Consider the following 20347-nt stretch of genomic DNA (forward strand, 5'->3'; position numbering starts at 1 on the left):
TGAGTGTGGTGTCGTGTTCGTACGGACGTGTTACAGCGACTCCGGCATTCCCGGCATTCCTGACCTTGAAGGTGAGCCGAGCGTCTGCCGATAAAAGATCCCGGATTTCATGCGAAAGAACGTGAGAAAATAGAGGGCTTTTAAAATGCTCTTTTAACCAAATTAGCTTTTATTGTAGCAGTAACCCTGAGTCATTTCAACCATAAACCACACCACAGACAGACTCCACAATTAAAATGTCTACTTAAGACAACTTCTTATTTATGGACGGGATTTCTGTGAGATTTATAGTGTAAACTTTTAGAAACCGGGCCAGCCGACTGTATATTTAGACGGAGCCCAGCGCATGTCGTCCGTCAAGGGAAGACGTCATTTAAGCAGATTCAAAGCTACTAAAAACAAAAGTCATTTTTTACTCAAAAGAATTTATTGTCATTGATTTTACATAAGACTTAAACAACATTATTGTGTAAAACTAGTAACGATACTGACACCGAAGCATCCTCAAACATAAAAAACTAAGAAAATCCTCATCAGTGTGCAAAGAGTTTATACAAACACTTCCAATGTCAGGTTACAGTTCCTTATAAATTATTTAAATAGCATATATCTACACATAAGACATCATTAAAAACAACTTTACCAATAACTTATTTAAAAAAAAAAAAGAATTAGGCACATATTACTATATTACTATATTAACAACTTTCCATTCATGTTCTACTGGGGCATCTCATAAAAAAAGATTTTTTCTTTGATTATTTACAAAATTAATGTTTTACTACATACAGTAGCTCTAAAACAAAATAGAACTGAATTATAAATGGCACAAATATAATTTGCAATTTTTGCTGAGTTCAATTATACAACAGTGAGGTAATATTTGTGTGTTTACATCATATTTTGTTCACCATTCATTCCCCTCCCGGACGGAAGGAGACGCTCCAGTTGTTCTCTGTTTGTTTCAGTAATAAGTGGCACTGAGATGATTTCTCATGCATCCATCTCCTCTCAACACAATAAATACATTAAACAAGCGTGCCTATTATCCCTCTGCAACATCTCCGCTTCCTTTTCATTTCTGCTTGTTTAGAACCACAAAAACTCTTGAGGCTGTAAATGATTATACAAAAGCTCATCAGGACATCTGCGTATTAACCAAAGACATGAACTTCCGCATTGAGCGGCAAATGACAAAGGTCCTTCTAGCCCTGAGAAGCACTCCACTCTATAAACAGTGAAATTAAGAGTCTTTGGATGTCAACATCAAAAGCAGACATGAAGACTGCTCAATTTGGAAGGAGGGGGGGGGGGTAATAGGTAACTTATGGAGTCCTGAAGATCTGGATGTCTCAACGCAGAACACGCTTTCACAAAGTCAAATCGACAGTCCGTCCTGTGCGTCACCCCTCAACAGTTCCTCCTGTGGGATGTCAAACCCACCAGAATCGAGGGGAAATGTTTGCTTCAGTTCATTAGTGTCATGATCGTAGTCCACAGCAGATCTGAGGTGACATTACAGAAGAACTTCCCTTTACCAGTCGCATGAGAAGAAACAAGCCGAGAGCCGCTTAGAGATCGATGAGATGAAAGTATTGATGCTCGACTTGCTCCTGTGGTCCTTGTTTAGACTGAACGTTTTTGGCCTCCAGGTTTGGATCCACAGAAGAGTTTTATAACACAGAACACATTTAAACCGATAGAAAAGAAGACATAACAGGCACATCCTTCAGGAAAACTGTTATGATGAATCTGCAAGAGAGTAAACAAACACTTGTGAGCTTTCCAGAACAGTAAGAGAACTATAAAGAGGAATATCATGCAAAATCATTCAAACAAGTTACCTCTGCATTGGTATTTGAGGTCTGAGAAGTAAACCATCTCCTGGGAGAAGACGAAGAGCCCGAGTCTTCCTCCAGCATATGTCTTGTCATAGATGTTTCCTGAATCAGCCAAGACTTTCTTGCCTTCATACATGGTAACTCTAAAAATCAATCAAAAGAACACCAGTGAGTGAAGGCTCTTTTCCAAAATAGCTGTCATTTAGTAACTAGGACAAAGTGGTTGATTTTAGTTAAGGCTGCCCAATGCTGTTCCTGGACCAGCTCCAACCTTGCTGTCAAGTGTTCCTTAATTAGCTTGTGTTTGATGAGGGCTGGAGCTAAGCTGAGGAAAGTACAGCTCCAGGAACGTGACTGGGCACCCCGATCTAAAATAGGCTTCCAGACTCACCTGATGAGTCCGGTTTTGGGTCTGTGGATCAGTTGCCATCTGTAGGCGGTGTAATCTTTCCAGCCGATGTTCTTGGGGTCGTGCCACAGGGTGCGCACCTGCAAATGGTTCAAAATAAAGTGAGCGGGACATTTCAAACACCCAACTCAATTGAATGCTTGAGAATGATATGTACCTGGCTCTCGGTGTCTCCAGTGTGCCACAAAGCGTTCCTGAGGTGCTCGCCTGGTCCTGTGGTCGAGTTCACTACTTTGATGGACAGTCCAGAGTAACCCTGTGCTTTAGTGGGTGTATGAGACCAGTAGGTCTGCGTGATCTGTTTCCACATCACCACATAGAAACGTGAGCTGGATTGGTAGCCAAACACGAAGCCGGCATAGTCGTCGTCACGGTCCGTGTTGATGAAGAACGTGCCGCTGAAGTCCACGGCATTGAACTCATCAAAACCTGAGGGACAACAAGAGGATTAACATTTGGATGTAGATGAAGGAATGTTTGTTAACATGAGCTGGTGTTTTTCAAGGACTTACCAACAGCAATGCCAGGATCACAGTTGACGGTCTGCAGAAGTTCTTTGCCCTGGTGACGGACGACCCAGTTGGGGTCGATTTGGGACGTTCCTGTGGGATCGAGAGGAACCATTTGGAACCTGCGGAAGTCTGTTTCACTGATGCCAAAGTTCTCCGGGCAAACATCGTAAATATCTGGCACGTTATCAACGTCGAAGTCATCCTTGCAGATGTCACCTCGTCCGTCACCTGGTTGGGAGAAAAGAGACACGAATTCAGAATGTGGAACACAAAGAAAATTTCACATAAACTAAAATCAACGCAAGTGGTGACTCACCGTCCGAATCCAATTGATCCGGGTTGAAGGCAAGTCGGCAGTTGTCTTTGTCATCAGGCACACCGTCGTTGTCGTCGTCGTGATCGCAGGCGTCTCCTTTGCCGTCCTTGTCGTGGTCGGCCTGGTTGGCGTTGGGGATGTAAGGACAGTTGTCGAGGTTGTTCTGATGTCCGTCCTCATCGATGTCCTGGTTGTTGTCGCACTTGTCTCCAATGTTGTCCGAGTCAGAGTCGATCTGTGACATCAAATGAATTATTGCAGCCTTCATCTTCTGTTACTGGACACTCATGCTTTAGAAAAGCAAGTTCAAGCATCTCACCTGGTCACGGTTGTGCTCCAGTGGGCAGTTGTCACAGTGGTCACCGACTCCGTCTCCGTCAGTGTCTCTCTGGTCAGTGTTGTACACGTATGGACAGTTGTCCTTCTCGTTTAGAATGCCTGGATGAATACATTTCAGTGTTACACCCTTATGATGGTTTCTGTGTTCTTTGTTTGTCGATCGGGTTACGTGACGGAAGACTTACCATCGCCATCGATGTCGATGGCACACGCATCACCCTCGCCGTTGTTGTCAGTGTCGGTCTGTTCTGAATTACTGTCGTATGGGCAATTATCGCAGCGGTCGCCAACTTGATCGCGGTCGTGGTCATGCTGTCTTGGGTTGAAGATGAATGGGCAATTGTCCTGATTCAAAACAAGAACATCGAGCCAAGTTAGTGATGAAACCAGAAAGACAGAAAACATCTGGAGATGCTCTCTACCTCACCAACCAAAATTTATAAATACACGCACACATCATAAAAAAGCACTAAACAAAATTAATGTCTGAAGCGATATGCCATGGACGTGACGGTTTGGGACACAGCTGTGCTGGAATGCACCGTTTGGTTTCAAGACTTTGACTGTTTGTTTGCCCAGTCAAATTTTTTCCCAGTGTACGATTTGAATTATGGATGTTAGACCGGCTGGATGGAAGCCACCATAAATGCTTTATTTATTTGCTACTGGCAAGGTTTCTCCCTTTCTCTTTTTTGTTCACTCCGTTCTTTCTTTTTTAAGCAGTAGCTATGACAGTCATCTCTAAATGCTCTCGCAGACGAACAATATGTTTACAACTCACCCCGTCATCAGTGATCCCATCGTTGTCATCATCATTGTCGCAAGCATCTCCAGTTCCATCTTTGTCATAGTCTTCTTGCCCAGAGTTGGGAAGGTCAGGACAGTTGTCCTGAAATGACATGTTTTGATGAAGATTTTGTAACCTCATTGCATAATGGGATATGGTTATGAAACTCTCACATACCTTCTTGCAATGGTAGGTGGCGTTTTCCACACATTGGAGGTCTTTATTGGGCCAGCCGTCGAGGTCAGAGTCTTCTCCGCAGATGTGACCATTCCCAGCGTAGCCTGGTTTACATTCGCAGCGGTACATGATGTCAGAGAAGATGCCCAGGTAGATGCAGTTGGCATTCTTGTTGCAATCATGGCTGCCGTCCTCGCATGGGTTTCTAGGTGTGCAGACCTGTAAACAAGTCGATTTAATGTTGGTTAACACTTCACGCAAGGAGAAAGAACTGGTTCTTCCCATCACCAACACTGTTGTTAAGACTAGTCTAACCTGTTTTTTGGCAATGGCCTGTTCCGTTCCCCTGCCGAAGGGCTGGGGTCCAGAGTAACGTGGCGGGCAAGGCAGGCAGTTGTAGCCTGGTTCTGTGTTCACACACTGATGGACTCCATTGAGCACGAAACAAGCATCAGGAACGTCTTTGCACTGCAGATAGCAAAATTAAGAACATTTAGAAACACTGGTATCTTCATTTAGAGGTTTCTATCTATCTGTCTTTATTATCATGACACCTCACCTCATCAATGTCTTGACAGTGGAGTCCATCCCCAGTGTATCCAACCGGACACTCGCCGCACTTCCAAGAGCCATCGGGGAAGCTAGTGCATTTGGTACCAGCGAAGCACGGGTTAGACAGACATCCATCTGTTCATGATAGAATCAAACAGTGTTTTATTTTGATATCCCACGACAAGAATTTTCAGCTTGATTCTTATCAATGAAGCATTTTACGCCTTACCAACTGGACACGACTGGGAGTTGCACAGACGGGTTCCTTTGGAGTCACCCAGACATTCTTTTCCACCGTATTTGGGAACTGGGCTGTCACACAGACGGTGTCTACGCTGCAGTCCTCCACCGCACGTGACGGTGCAAGAATCCCAGGGTGACCAGGGTCCCCAACCTCCATTCACTGAGACATAGAGAGAACACAGGGTCATTTGGGTTTTCAGGTTATATTCTCCAAACACTTCAATAGTTGCAAACACTCACCTGGGCACAGGTCCTTCTGGCACGGTTCGTTCTGACGGCCTTCTCCCTCACAATCTTTTCCACCCATCTGAGGCGTAGGGGAGTTGCACAAGCGGATGCGAGTGATGACGCCCTCGCCACACGTCACTGAGCAGGAAGACCAGGGAGACCAGTGGCTCCAGCCACCATCTTGCTTGACTGCATGAAAACAGAAGGAAGCATTAAAGAAGTGCTTGGGGATCCAAATATGATGCCAGTAGTGCATGTTGCTGAACTCACAGCGCTTGTCACATTCTTGAGTATAGCAGTCTCTCGTCTGGACAGATGTGCCGTCGCAGTTGCTATTGATCCGGTCGCAAGAGCGTCCGCGCTGCTGAATGCCTCTGCCACAGGTTACCGAACAGTGTGTCCATTCGGACCAGGGAGACCAGCCGTCCACACCCGCGTCGTTCGCTTGAAGACAAGAATCAGAGAAAATGTCTCCAAATGTGTCCAGAGATCAGATGAACAATAACCAAAGTAATCAATTCTGAAACTGGACTTACGTGTTCCGCAGCGCGGGCAGCATTCGCCGTCTGGGACGGTAGCGTTGGCGCAGGGCATGAGAGGACAGGAGATCTCACGGCACACAGTGGCGGAGTTCTGCGAAATAAAATATTTGAAGCAAGTTTAATCGCACGATCCCAACAGCTGCACATAATGGATGAGAAATAAACGCCTCTCAGCTGGCAATAAAAAGTGACCCCCGGCTTTGGCAGGAAAATGGTGTGGTGATATAAACTGTGAGCGGGCAGCAGGGGAATACATCTGACCGGACTAACAAAGTGTTTTAATGTGGCCAGCATGAGGGTGGAGAAGACACACTGAGTCAGCGGCCACAACCGCACACACACTGACACACACCGGAAACCAGACACAGCGGGTATCACTCACCAATTAAAACATTCCTGAATCCCGGCCATTTAGATGCATGTGTGCGGAGACAGAAACACAGAATGGACTGAGAGAGGAAAAAATTGCACCTTGTTGCCTTTTGCATCCAGGGCTTCTGACTAACTTAACCACCAGCTACCCAAGCTAAATAAATACTGACCACTATACATTAAGTAAAAAGCACACTGAACATACCTGACACGTGCAGTGGGTGCAGCTGTCCACCGTCCACTCGTCTTTGTCTCTGTAAACGATGCCGTTGTGCATGCAGACGCCTTCGTGGATCTTAATCTGAGTCATGATTAAGTTGTTGTCTGCTGTCTGAAAGCCAGAAAAAGAACAAAGAAACAACTTCAATTCATGTGAGGGAAGGAACAACTCTTTGGCATTAGAGGAGAAACAGGGTGGAGAGACATGTACATATGAACATCAGACAGACAGACAGATGGTTTTGATCCTCACCACTTGGCGGAGCTCGTTTGACAACTGCTTCACCACCATGCCGAGTCCCTTGAGCTCCTTAAACATGCTGGACAGATCATCACAGGAGAAACCGCAGATGTCCTGCAGATCTGAAGAGGAACAGGATTGTGACGTTAACTTTGCGAGTCCGTGATGAGACCCCAGACACATTACAAGCACATGACGATCATCTGACCTTTAGTCTTGTGTCCGGTGTAATCAGTGCGGATGGCCGGGCTGGATCCGTTCACGGGGGTCTCCAGGGTCATGACATCAGTGATGAAGGTTGCTGTATGGACAACACATAAGCTTTAGAAATACATACTTTTCATTTGAGAATATAAAAAGTTTTTTTCTCTATTAAACACTCACAGCTCTCGCATCCTTTATTGCGTAAAATCGCGTCCAGCGTTGTTCCAAAAACAAACCGCACATTCTGGAGAACTCCCTGGAAAAAAGGATAATGGTCAAAAACCGTGACTGGCAGAAAAAAAACCGAACACAGTTCCAACAGCTACTATTACATGGAACATTCTGACGGAGACTGTAAAACAAAAACACTCGCTAAAGACGAAGCGCTTTGCGCGCATTAACCGCGTCTTTACGCGTTTCCAGACATCTCATTAGAGGACGAAAATATGCGTCAAATGGAAAGTTTATACAACAACGATAATTAGCATAATACCACAGCTAACTACAATCACACAGCTCTGATCCTTTCATCCAGATTCTTACCATGAAGCGATCAGATTTGGCGGCTCCTTTGGCGATCCTCAGGCTCGAGATGTCCGCGCTCTCCTGATTCAGGATCTGCTGGATCGGAGCATCGAGTTCTTGAGTGTTGATCTCCTCGCATCCCACATGGACCTGAGCTCGATCCTCCTGCACAAACAGCGTGATGTTCTTCCAGTGCCCGTTCGCCACGTTCACGTCCTCAATGGACACCACATGCTGCCCGGTCGCGGTCCAGTACACCAGATCCACGGTGTTGGCTTTCCCATTGGAGATGATCTCAAAGACGGACCCGCTGCCGTCTGTCCTCTCCACGGAGATCAGGGTGCCGCGGGTGCGCTTGGCTTGCTTGAGGTTGGCGGTGAAGATGAAGCCTCTCTCGCTCTGGATGGAGTAGATCAGGTCCCTGAAGGAGAGCTCGGGCACTGAGGGGATCAGGTTCGGGTTGAGGATCTTATACGCGGGGCTGTTTGCATCAGGTCCCTTCACTAAACTCACTCCGTGATGCTTCTTATGGACGTTTGTGAGCTCGAACAAGTCGAACACAGTGTCATCGTCAGGCATTTCTGCGGATTCCGAGAGAAAACGCGTTAAAGAGCGCGCACAAATACATCAAACATATGAGAAAACAGAAGCTGAAAGTTTCTCCTCACCTAGGTGTCTGGTGCTCACCGAACTCCACAACAAGAGGCACACAACAAGTCCTCTCAGAATCATGATTCCCTCTGAAATCACATCACATCATCACACATCTGTCTATATCTGTGAAGACTCACAACGCTAAAAAACAAACACTCACCTGGAGAGAGACACTCTTATAGTGAAGAAGATTTGAAGAAGAAATTCCCTGGTATCTTGGAGTGTGTGTGTGTTTGTGTTTGTGTTGGAGATGTTCTGCTCTATCCGCACAGGACACTCCAGCTCTATTTAAGTAATTTCACACATTCTTCAGCTGCGCTCTCGACCAATCAGCGTTCAGCAGGACGCGCATATTCAACATCAGGAGAAAAAACTGCACATTCCACAGCAAACTTTCCATCAGCCAACAATCTGCTGCGCGGGCGCGCACACACTCGCTCACACACAAGCCAAAAATGACCTTTATATATAAATATTATACACGGCAAATCGAATTTTTGGGGTTAGTAAGATTTTCTCTTCTACCCCAAAATACAGCAAAATCAGTAATACAGCCGAGTCAAATATTGTTACAATTAAAACAGCTGTTTTCTATCTGAATATCTGTTCAAATATAATTGATGTCTGTGATCAAAGCTGAATTTTCATCAGTCTTCAGTGTCACATGATCCTTCAGAAATCATTCTAATATACTGATTTGATGCTCAAGAAACATTTAAAAGCTGTCATTTGTAACAATAGCCAAAAATACCTTGTATGGGACAAAATTATAGATTTTTTAAATGGAAAAAATCAGTATATTATGTACAGATCATGTTCCATGAAAATATATTTTCTACTGTAAATATATCAAAACTTAATTTTTGATTAGTAATATGCATTGCTAAGAACTTCATTTGGACAACTTTAAAGGCGAATTTCTGAATATTTGGATTTTTTTGCACCCGCAGATTTTAAAGTAGTTGTATCTCAGCCAAATATTGTCCTATCCCAACAAACCATATATCAATAGAAAGCTTTTTATTTTTTCTATTTATAGCTTTCAGATGATGTATAAATGTCAACAAAAAGAGCATTTTGTGGATTCACAGATGAATAGAACGTTTATTTATTTGAAACACTTATGAATGTCTTTACTGTCATTCATTTCTTACTAAATAATGAAAGACTTTCCGCTCATCCAGCAGGATTCTGTTTGGTCTCTGAATCATTTGTTATGACAGAAATTCCATTAGCATTCCATTAGGATTGTGTTTAAAAAGTTCAAATTTGGACATTATGGTATTTCCTGTTTATAACTGTGATTTATTCCTCATATTAGTCAAATTTATCTATACCTTGGCAACTAAGTGCATCTTAAGAATTCATGAAATCAAAATTAGTTTGATCCTTAAGATGATTTTTCTCCAGTTTGACAGATTCTAATGCAGCCAGTGTGTGTGTGTGTGTGTGTGTGTGTGTGTGTGTGTGTGTTTAATTATGTAAACGCCCAGGAAACATCAAATATTATAGTGATGCAGTCATGGCTTGTAAAATCGAGCGGTGTGATGGTACAGGCCCGCTGACGCTCGCATGTGGGCGGCACAGAGCAACACAAAGCCCTCTGAAGGCTCGACGGAACCGGCCTGATGTCAGTGTTTCCAGTGGATACACAGAGATATGTGTGTCACCGAACGCCTGTTCAATATCACTCTCTGGAGCTTAAAACAAACAGACGATCAACAGTTACACACTCCAACATCTCTGCACTGCGTCATCTGAAAAAATAATGATAATATGACATAAGTTTATCAGTGCATGTAATTCCTCTAATGTATAATGTAATGAAGACAGTGGTCGCAAAACACATTCAAGTGTTCGAATGTCATTCAGTAGAAAAGGAAGCAAAGGAAGACTGGAGTGAAGTTTGTTTTGGGAGCTTCTCCAGCAGCGTCTGATCAGATACAGACTCATGCGGTCAAACATTTATAAGATTGATTACAGAAGCTCTGAATTGTAAATTGCCTCATAGAAAATGACCTCACGCTTATGAATTGTAGTTGTAATTGTGACAGAAGTAGGTCAGATGAACTTGTAGAAGATGAAGATAAAGTAAAGCGAACATACGGAGCTCCAGAATACATCTGATTATCGGACATCTGCAAAAAACAAACCATCGAAAGCTTTTTGTTCAGCCTGTGAAAGATGAAAAACATCCTCATAATGACTGTCAGATTTTAACTGTACCATCAGCTTTAACTTCACAGACATTTACTGAAGAAAACACGAGTGTTGCTTACCTGTGGAAGATTTTGAGTGCGTGAGTCTGGTCCTGCACACTGAAAGGAAGAGTTGAAACATAAAATTGAAATTAGCTCAAAGTTTAGTCATCCTCAAGCCATCCAAAATGATGAGGTAATCAAATTTTAAGAAATGTGTCATTGCACATCTGATTGATCCTCTGCAGTGAATGGGTGCCGTCATAATGAGAGTCTAAACAGCTGATGAACACATCACAATAATCCACAAAACCACTCCAGTCCATCAGTTAACATCTTGAGAAGACAAAAGCTGAAACTAATCCATCATTAAGATGTTTTTAACTAAAAAGATGAAAAAGTCCATCTCCTGTTGTCTCTCACATCAAAATCCAGACACATATTTGTTTTAGAGCTGTTTTGGATTGTAAACAATGCTTGATTGAAATGGTGCAGATTTCTCTCCTGATTCAGACCAGACCACTTTTTCACTGAAGGAAGTGTTAATATGGATTACGGACTCAATGTATTTGAGTTAAAAACGTTTTGATGATGGATTTGTTTCAGCTTTTGTCTTCTCAAGATGTTAACTGATGGACTGGAGGGGTTTTGTAGAATATTGTGACGTTTTTATCAGCAGTTTGGACTCTCATTCTGACGGCACCCATTCACTACAGAGGATCCATTGGTGAAACAGTCAAAATCTGAAACTAAATTCAGATTTCAATCCGTCTATGACATATAACACCTGTAACAGTTTTGTACTTGTCTTCATAATTAGCAGGTGATGTGATTCTATATCTGTCAAGCAGGATTTATAGACCTACGTCACTGAAACTCTCCCTCAGATCGGATGTGTGTGGACCTGAGGGTGATGGTGGGCTCTATCGCCTCAGGCCTGGAACTTTCCAATAAATGATGAGTCAGTGGCATCGGTTCTGGTTTTGGCCGCGGGCGCTGCTGTCAAGCTTCGACAAAGACCGAGTTCCCCTGAATTCAAGAACGTCAACGTGTTTAATTTGACACTCAGACAAAAGATCTGGATCCTTCCTCACATCGATCATTCGAGAGATTTGTCCTTCAGGAATGATGCCATTTCCTCAGATTTTCATGGCACCGCTTTTCATTTCTTTGGAAAATATTCCATAACTAAATAAAGGCAGTTTAGATGATGTGGTCTGACAAACACTGTCTGATTGACCCAAACACTCCAATCCAAACATGCATTCGCTCTCATTCACTGACCTGAGCGGCTCTTAGTCAAACTCTCGGATTTCACAGATGGAAATGAAGATTTAGTGGGGTTTTCTGCATCTGAAGTATACTAGAAAACAAATGCTTGACATTTGCATCAACCCACCAGTCTGCATTCCAGGGTTTTTATAGTTAACTAAAACTACAACTAAAATAAAAACATTCAAAAACATTTTTGTTACTTGAAATAAACAACATATGAAAAACCTTCTATTTGATCTAGTGGGCAAGGCAACATTCCTCAGTTTTAGTTTACCTGGATATAATAAATTAACTGAAACTAAAGCTGGAAAAAAATGCAAACTATATATATATACATTTGTATTTTCCATTGTAGTAGTTGTGTTTTATATATGTGACCCTGGACCACAAAACCAGTCTTAAGTCGCTGGGGTATATTTGTAGCAATAGCCAAAAATACATTGCATGGGTCAAAATTTTTGATTTTTCTTTTATGCCAAAAATCATTAAGAAATTAAGTAAAGTTCATGTTCCATGAAGATTTTTTGTAAAATTCCTACTGTAAACATATCAAAATGTAATTTTTGATTTGTAATATGCATTGTTAAGAACCTAATTTGGACAACTTTAAAGGTGATTTTCTCAGTCTTTTTGATTTTTTTGCATCCTCAGATTTCTGATTTCAAATAGATGTATCTCAGTCAAATATTGTCCTATCCTAACAAACCATACATCAATATAAAGCTTATTTATTGAGCTTTCATATGATGTATAAATCTCAGTTTTGTCAAATTTAACCTTATGACTGGTTTTGTGGTCCAGGGTCACATATATATATAAAACACAACTACTACAATGGAAAATACAAATGTGCATTTTATTACTACATTTAATAAAAACAACAACAACAAAACATTTTTTTACGAAAACTAACTAAAAATGAAAACTGATAAAAATAATAACTATAACTCAATCTCAATTATATGAAAATAACTTCTGCATTCTTTGATGCTGCTTTATTTTGGCATATTTCCCTGATTTGCACAGTACCTGTTCAGTCATGAAGACAACATTGAAGTGCATTAACTAGTCGTTTGCAATCCATTTTTCTTGTGTAATTTGGGTGAAACATGATATTTGATCAAATGGTGAAAGCGGTGGATTAATAAAAGGTATTGATGAGGTCCGCTGGAAAGAATGTTGTTTCCAGACCATTTTGTTTTAGGATTATGAAGATGAACAATTATTTTTGTAGACTAATGTCACTGATGAATCATTCACATTACGAGCAGGACATAAGTTATGACAGTAATCTTCCTTATATTCAAATTACGTCCTTTGCCAGGAATTCTCAGTCCTGTCAGGTAGTTACTAGCTGGTCCTCTGAACGTGCTGTGGATCATCCGTCCACAGATGCTGTTATTTAGACTCTTTGCCCCGCCGCGTCCTCAGGGCTCAGTCTGGACTCATGATGTATGTAGGTAACGGGGTGAAGGAGCACATGTCCTCAGGGAACACACGCTTTTGCTCATCTCTGACACGCTTGACCTTCCGGGAACAAGAGCTTGAAAATCTCTGCAGATTGCTTCATGCTTCTGGATGTGATTGAAGCTGTCAGATGAACAACACGGCTGTGAGAGATGGAGATTAATGAGGAGATCAAGTCAAGTCAAGTATGTTTGCGTAGCACATGCAGCTTTACAGAAAGTCATGCTACTATGAAGAACACTACTGTTCTGGATTTAAAGAAGATTTAAAGAATAGTCAGTTTTGCATGAGAGTTTTAAATATGAGATGGTTTTGTTACATTAAGAAAATCAAGTTTTATATGATAAAAAGATTAAAATATTCTGTTTTATACAATTAAGAGATTTAAATACCATTTGGTTTTGTTGTATTAAGAGATTTAAATATCGGTTTTAAAAGTTGGTTTTGCTCTGTAAAAAAGTTAAATATCTGGTTTTGTTCTGTTAATAAAGTGAAATATCGTCTGGTTTTGTTCTGTTAATGAAGTTAAATATTGGTTGGTTTTGTTCTGTAAAAAAGTTAAATATCGCTAAGTTTTGTTCTGTTAATGAAGTTAAATATCTGGTTTTGTTCTGTAAAAAAGTTAAATATCGCTAAGTTTTGTTCTGTTAACAAAGTTAAATATCAGTTGGTTTTGTTCTGTTAAAAAAATTGTTTGGTTTTGTTCTGTTAATAAAGTCAAATATCGGTATGTTTTGTTCTGTAAATGAAGATAAATATCGTTTGGTTTTGTTCTGTTAACAAAGTTAAATATTGTTTGGTTTTGTTCTGTTAATGAAAATAAATATCGGTTGGTTTTGTTCTGTTAAAAAGTTAAATATCTATAAGTTTTGTTCTGTTAAAAAAGCTAAATATCTGGTTTTGTTCTGTTAATAAAGTGAAATATCGTCTGGTTTTGTTCTGTTAATGAAGTTAAATATTGGTTGGTTTTGTTCTGTAAAAAAGTTAAATATCGCTAAGTTTTGTTCTGTTAACAAAGTTAAATATTGTTTGGTTTTGTTCTGTTAATGAAGTTAAATATTTAAGTTTTGTTCTGTTATAAAAGTTAAATATCTGGTTTTGTCTGTTAATAAAGTGAAATATCGTCTGGTTTTGTTCTGTTAATGAAGTTAAATATTGGTTGGTTTTGTTCTGTAAAAAAGTTAAATATCGCTAAGTTTTGTTCTGTTAACAAAGTTAAATATTGTTTGGTTTTGTTCTGTTAATGAAGTTAAATATTTAAGTTTTGTTCTGTTAAAAAAGTTAAATATCTGGTTTTGTCTGTTAATAAAGTGAAATATCAGTTGGTTTTGTTCTGTAAAAAAAGTTAAATATTAGTTGGTTTTGTTCTGTTAAAAAATTGTTTGGTTTTGTTCTGTTAAAAAAATTGTTTGGTTTTGTTCTGTTAATAAAGTCAAATATCGGTATGTTTTGTTCTGTAAATGAAGACAAATATCTAAGTTTTGTTCTGTTAATGAAGTTAAATATCGGTTGGTTTTGTTCTGTAAATGAAGATAAATATCTAAGTTTTGTTCTGTTAAAAAGTTAAATATCGCTAAGTTTTGTTCTGTTAACAAAGTTAAATATCGTTTGGTTTTGTTCTGTTAATGAAGTTAAATATTGGTTGGTTTTGTTCTGTAAATGAAGATAAATATTTAAGTTTTGTTCTGTTAAAAAAGTTAAATATCTAAGTTCGTTTTGTTCTGTTACGAGATTTAAATATTGCTTAGTTTTGTTGTAATAAGAAAATTGGATATCAGTTGGTTTTGTTCTGTAAAAATTAAATGTCAGTCAGTTTTGCTTGATTAAGAGAATTAAACATCGATCAGTTATATTTTAGTAAGAGATTTAAATGTCTGCCAGATTTCGGTTTTTTTTTTTTTTCAAATGAACAGTTAGCAACTCTTAAAAAATTTATTAAAGTATTACTTAATGATGATTAATGAAAATACTCTTGCATAAGTAATGAATCACCTAGTTTTCTAAAGTGAGAAACAGACAGTTGTCAAAAAGGTCTGATGTAAATGTAACATTTTTCAAATGTAATTAGCAGTCAACATTGAGAAATATACAGCATGGCTTTTATTTCAATTACTAATGTGTCTAATTTCAGGCTGAAATTCTATATTGTGATGGCGTTCATTACTGTAGTTGAAAATGGCTTATATTGTGGTAAAGATTTTGGTCATGTCGCACATCAAGAAGCTCCTGGAAACTCAACACATAATGAGTTCAGTCAGTGTTGGATCCATTTCTTTTCTTATCTCACACAGATCGACACAACATTTACAGCTCGTCCGTCTGCTCTCCCAAAGTCCACCCTGTGCTTTGTCCATCTGTCCCAAACACAGAGCAGGTCGATGAACAGATGCTGAATTTGGGCTGAAGTAACAGGGATAATGGATTTAGCTTAGAATCATTGGAATGTCCTATTTTAACCACATCCAGTTTGGATGCTTCTATGAAAACACAGACAGAATCAGAGAACGTTCGTAAGGGTTTCTCGTGTGGCACAGGCCTCGTTCGGATCATAGGAAGGGAATGTGTCTGTCCCGCAGGATCTTAAAAACATCTGAATGAAGAATCAAGGAAAGGTGCAGCAGTAGCCGGTTGTTCCCGACGTGTCTCACGTTGCATCTCCATTTATGGGCAGTGAGGGAGCCCAAATCAGCAAGCGGGAATATTCGACAAACACATCTGTGCGTCTTACATCACCAACACTGTTTATACAGAGTCTCACATTCACTGTGACGGCATCTTATTGCTGCCAACATCTTCATCGTAAATGCCTCGGAAAACAATTTAGCAAAAGTAAATGAATAAACAATAGAGATCAGAGAACATGTTCCTTCAGATATCTGATCTGTCTGAACTGTACATGTAAAGCGTGTGAGTCAGAGGCCAAAGGTCATTCTGATTCACTCACCGCCTGTATGTCCTCAATATCACAGCTCATGAAATCACAGCTGCTCACTGTTGCTCAATCTTGGAGGGCCAGAAACTCATAAAATATAATGTGATCATTAGAAGCAGAGACGGTCGTTCACAGCACTGGTCTTTCCCATGAAATCATGAAGATCTAGACAATTGCAAATCACTTTTTATTTGTCTGTTTGTCTATTCTTTATAGGTTTACAAACTTATTTATGAACATATTTCTGTGAAAAGCTTTGGGACACATGCCATGTGCATTATTTACATCTCTTCATGCCATCTAAAGTATTTACAAACATGCAGATGTTCAGACTTTATGTTCACTGGACTCTGAAATCATGCATCTATCATCACTGAGAGCAGGAACAGCAGATAAATGTACTTGTTTGGCATCGGCTCTGGGCAGCGTGTGAGGCTCTGAACACACATGCGCACTGGCATCAGTAACGCTCAAGAATCACGCTCCTCAAATATGGGTCAGAACCTCAGAGGAACCCAGCTGAGAAAAGTAAAGCGGGATCATTCATTGAGGGGGGCAAAGGAACCGCTGGATGCCAAAGCTCGACCCGCTACAGAGACTACAGCAAACACACACATGTCTGCTGAACTGATTTATGCGCAGGATGGTGAAGTCTGCGGCTTCCAGCGTTTGCTTTCACAGTGAACAGAAGCGTGTGTCAGAGCAACAGCCTGTAATTTACCTCAATATAAAGATCTGCCGTAATAAACGGCTGCTCAAAACCACCGTATCAGGAGATGCACAGAGAGGCCGTTTACGCTTGCACAATCTGAATCAGTTAGAAATCCCATTAAATATGTTGAAAAGCACGTTTTGGTTTTGAACTGGAACATCTCCAAACTTTAAACAGGTCTGATTTATTGGGTTTTTGAGCCTGATGTTCAAACTTTCTTACAGAAGATGAAAGCTCAGATCATTCCAGCATCAGATGCAGGATTGGGTTTGTGAAAATTTAAGATCTTTCACATCAAATGTTCCTCAAATGTTTTCTCAAAGCCAGTTGTCCTGATGTGTTTCTTTGGATGCAGACTGGAGTTCTGAAATCTAGGAGCTGAATGTAAGCACAATGCCTTCAAAAACGTTTTGGTTTTGATCTGGACGCTTCCAGACTTTAAACAGGTCTGATTTATTAGGTTTTTAAGTTCTTACAGAAACCGAAAGCTTATATCATTCCAGCATCAGATGCAGGACTAGGTTTGTGAAAGTTTAAGATCTTGCACATCAAATGCTCCTCAGAATGTTTCCTCAAAACCAGTTGTCCTTGTGCATTTCTCTGAACGGCTGCTGGAGTTGTAGGAATCTAGAAGCTGAACGTAAACAGAAAGAATAAACAAAAATGGTGCAACATGGAAAGAGTTGCTGTTAAAAACATACTGAACCAGTTCAGAAGCTGTAATTTGGACTAATGCATCTTTACCACAGAGGCTGAACACTTGCTTATCCTTACAGAGCATCCTCATCATTCTTTACATGCTCTTCAGCATTCACAATACCCTACAACAACACGTCCTGACAGGAATCACACTTCAGTATGGGTAAGAGTTCTGTCCCTGTTAGCTGTAGCCTGGGTTGTGTTATGCCCGTTTGTTTAGCGTTACCTCTTCAACCAGACAGACTGAACCACCCAGAGAACCCAGCAGACAGCATTGCATGGAGTTGCTCCTGTTCCCAGTTCCTAACTGGCAGGAGTCGGCCTCCAAGAACACACCTCGGGCTGATAGGATGTTACATTTCTGCCAGAACCATCTCCCCTTTGGGTTTTGTGCACAAGGCCTCCTTGAGGCAGAACAGGGGCTTTTGGCAAGTTCACTTTGCTGGACTCTGTGAACCTTTTGCCCGGGAGGAGTAGGGTCACTTGAAATCACCGACTTACTGGGAGGTGGCCGACCACGTTTGCCACCTCAAGGAGATGGAGATCCTGCAGGGGAAATGGGCTCCTTTCACTGTTGATCCTACCTCCCTGTTCGTTCCTTACTCAGTGGTTCCCAACCTCATTCCTGAATCCCCCATCTAGACCTGGGAAAATAAATCCATGCTCTGTGAATCACGAAATGATTCAGCATCAATTCTTAGAGTTTCCAAATTCTTTCTCGAGTCAATTCTGAGGGTTATTTTGAACAGCAGATGGCACTGCATGCTTTAGAAACGGCCGTACTCTGCTTGTTTCCAAATCCTTACATACACTTGAACCTAAAATAATCATTCATAGAATTCGAAAAAGTTCAAGCGAATTAAAAGGGTGTTTACAGTGGGCTGTGTTTACATTAATCTGGTCGAACACACAAACACTCCTCAACACTCTTCTTCAGGAGCATTTGAGTGTCCAGATAAAAACTAGGTAAGAAAATCTGAGCTCAGAATCAATTCCAGAGAGAATTGCGATGCATTCGGAAGATCTCAGAATCGATCCACGAATTCATTCTGCATTGATTTATTTTCATAGCCCTACCCCCAACACTGCAGATTTCCCTGTCCTCTTAATCAAACACACCTGATTCACCTCATCACTCACATCAAGTTCAAGACACTGATGCTTCATCCTCCTACCTCGCTCTTACCAGTCTACATCCCCTCCAGAAAACTTGAGCTCAGCAAGTAAGCGACGCCATCACAGACACTGTTCTTTGACGGTGGAATGATTATTCCAAGCCTATCCTAAACACCAAATCCTTCAATCAATCAATCAATCACCTTTATTTATACAGCTCTTTTAACAATACAGGTTGTGTCAAAGCAACTTTAAAGTATTAAATAGGTCCTGTGGTCTTGTGCCAGCGGCCGTCTAGGTGAGGAGTTCTTTACTGATGATCCATCTCTGGGGCTCATCTAGCTGACATTCAGGGCTGTAGAGGTTTTCTCTAGGTGTTGATCCACCATCTGGGCTGGGTACGTACTGGATCTGGTGGCTACGGTGACCTTGGAATAAGAACAAAACAGACTAATATTAGCGTAGAGGTCATTCTTCTTACGGTGCAACGAGTACATCATGTGTTATGGGAAGTGTTCTCGGTTCCGGTTGACCTAATTAATTCAGCCTAACAATCCTTTAACGGATTTGGATTATAGAAATGTGTTAAATGTTGGCCAAGTTAAAGAGATGTGTTTTTAATCTAGATTTAAACTGACAGAGTGTGTCTGCCTCCCGAACATTGTTGGGTAGATTGTTCCAGAGTTTAGACGCTAAATAAGAAAATGATCTGCCGCCGGCAATTGATTTTGATATTTTAGGTATTATCAAATTGCCAGAGTTTTAACAACGCAGTGGACGTGAGGGACTATAATATGACAAGAGCTATCTTATGTACTAACGAGCTAAACCACTGAGGGCTTTATCAGTAGTCAGCAAGATTTTAAAATTTATACGATGTTTAATAGGGAGCCAGTGCAAATCCTTGACAATATTCAAGAATCGTAAGCTTCTAGAATATTCGAAACAATGTCATGTTGGGTCAGTCATGACCTAATGGTTAGAGTATTGGACTTGTAACCCAAGTTCAAGTTCGAGTTCGAGTCTCAGGTTTGGCAGGGATTGTAGGGGGGAGGAATGAGTAACCAGTGCTCTCTTAGACCCTCAATACCACGACTGAGGTGAGACCCTTGAGCAAGGCACTGAACCTCCAACTGCGCCACAGCAAAATGGTTGCCCACTGCCCCAGGTGTGTGTGCACTTGATTGGGTTAAATGCAGAGCACAAATTCCAAGTGTGGGTCACCATAATTGGCCACACATCACATCCTTTCCTTACCTAAAACTAGCAGTTCTCATGTTTATTGCCTTTTCATGATGAATCAGTTGTTGTGTTCCTCAACTGTAAGTCACTTTGGGTAAAAGCATCTGCTAAGTGCATATATTTAAAAGTCACTAGGAGAGACTCCAAGACCTGAAATGGCTGTGTCAGACAAAGGAGACATGCAAAATGTACAGTGGGGACTCCAGAAATGTGGTCGGGAACCACTGGTGTAACCCACCTTCTGCTTTCTTGCTGCCCAGATGTTGTTATAGAGGTGGGAGAAATTTGGCTGCAGTCTTTCCAGAAGAAGGCCGAATCACTGCAGGTCCTGAAAAAGTTGTTGGTGCTTTCCCAATGATAGTGACATCCACAGCAGTTTCTCTTGAGATGGCCAACTACACATCAGCACCTCAGTTTCACAAGCAGTGGAGAAGGAAGGCTCCAGCCAATTCCCAAGGTTCAGTGGTCCCAGAGCCACCCGTTCTCCCCTTTTCAGTCCACTCCAGCCCCTCAGATCTGTCATGGTCCATCACTTCAGCACCACC

At 41.0% G+C, this 20347-nt stretch overlaps 1 protein-coding gene across 1 annotated transcript; it reads right to left on the minus strand.

The window, feature by feature from the left end:
- Window positions 1-405: 405 nt before the first annotated feature.
- On the minus strand, window positions 406-8418 carry thbs1a (thrombospondin 1a). The gene is made up of 23 exons (XM_073826527.1): window positions 8322-8418; window positions 8176-8247; window positions 7526-8088; window positions 7163-7238; window positions 6987-7079; window positions 6791-6900; window positions 6524-6649; window positions 5941-6037; window positions 5675-5848; window positions 5417-5593; window positions 5163-5336; window positions 4941-5068; window positions 4697-4849; window positions 4382-4600; window positions 4199-4306; window positions 3603-3762; window positions 3398-3516; window positions 3079-3313; window positions 2763-2990; window positions 2408-2679; window positions 2233-2330; window positions 1845-1984; window positions 406-1752 (listed from the first exon to the last, which is right to left on the minus strand). Exons 2-23 carry the CDS (start codon window positions 8237-8239, stop codon window positions 1742-1744), a joined length of 3525 nt encoding a protein of 1174 aa, XP_073682628.1. The 5' UTR covers window positions 8240-8247; window positions 8322-8418; the 3' UTR covers window positions 406-1741.
- Window positions 8419-20347: the final 11929 nt, after the last annotated feature.

The sequence above is a fragment of the Garra rufa genome, chromosome 21 (genome assembly GCF_049309525.1).
Source record: "Garra rufa chromosome 21, GarRuf1.0, whole genome shotgun sequence".
NCBI lineage: Eukaryota > Metazoa > Chordata > Actinopteri > Cypriniformes > Cyprinidae > Garra > Garra rufa.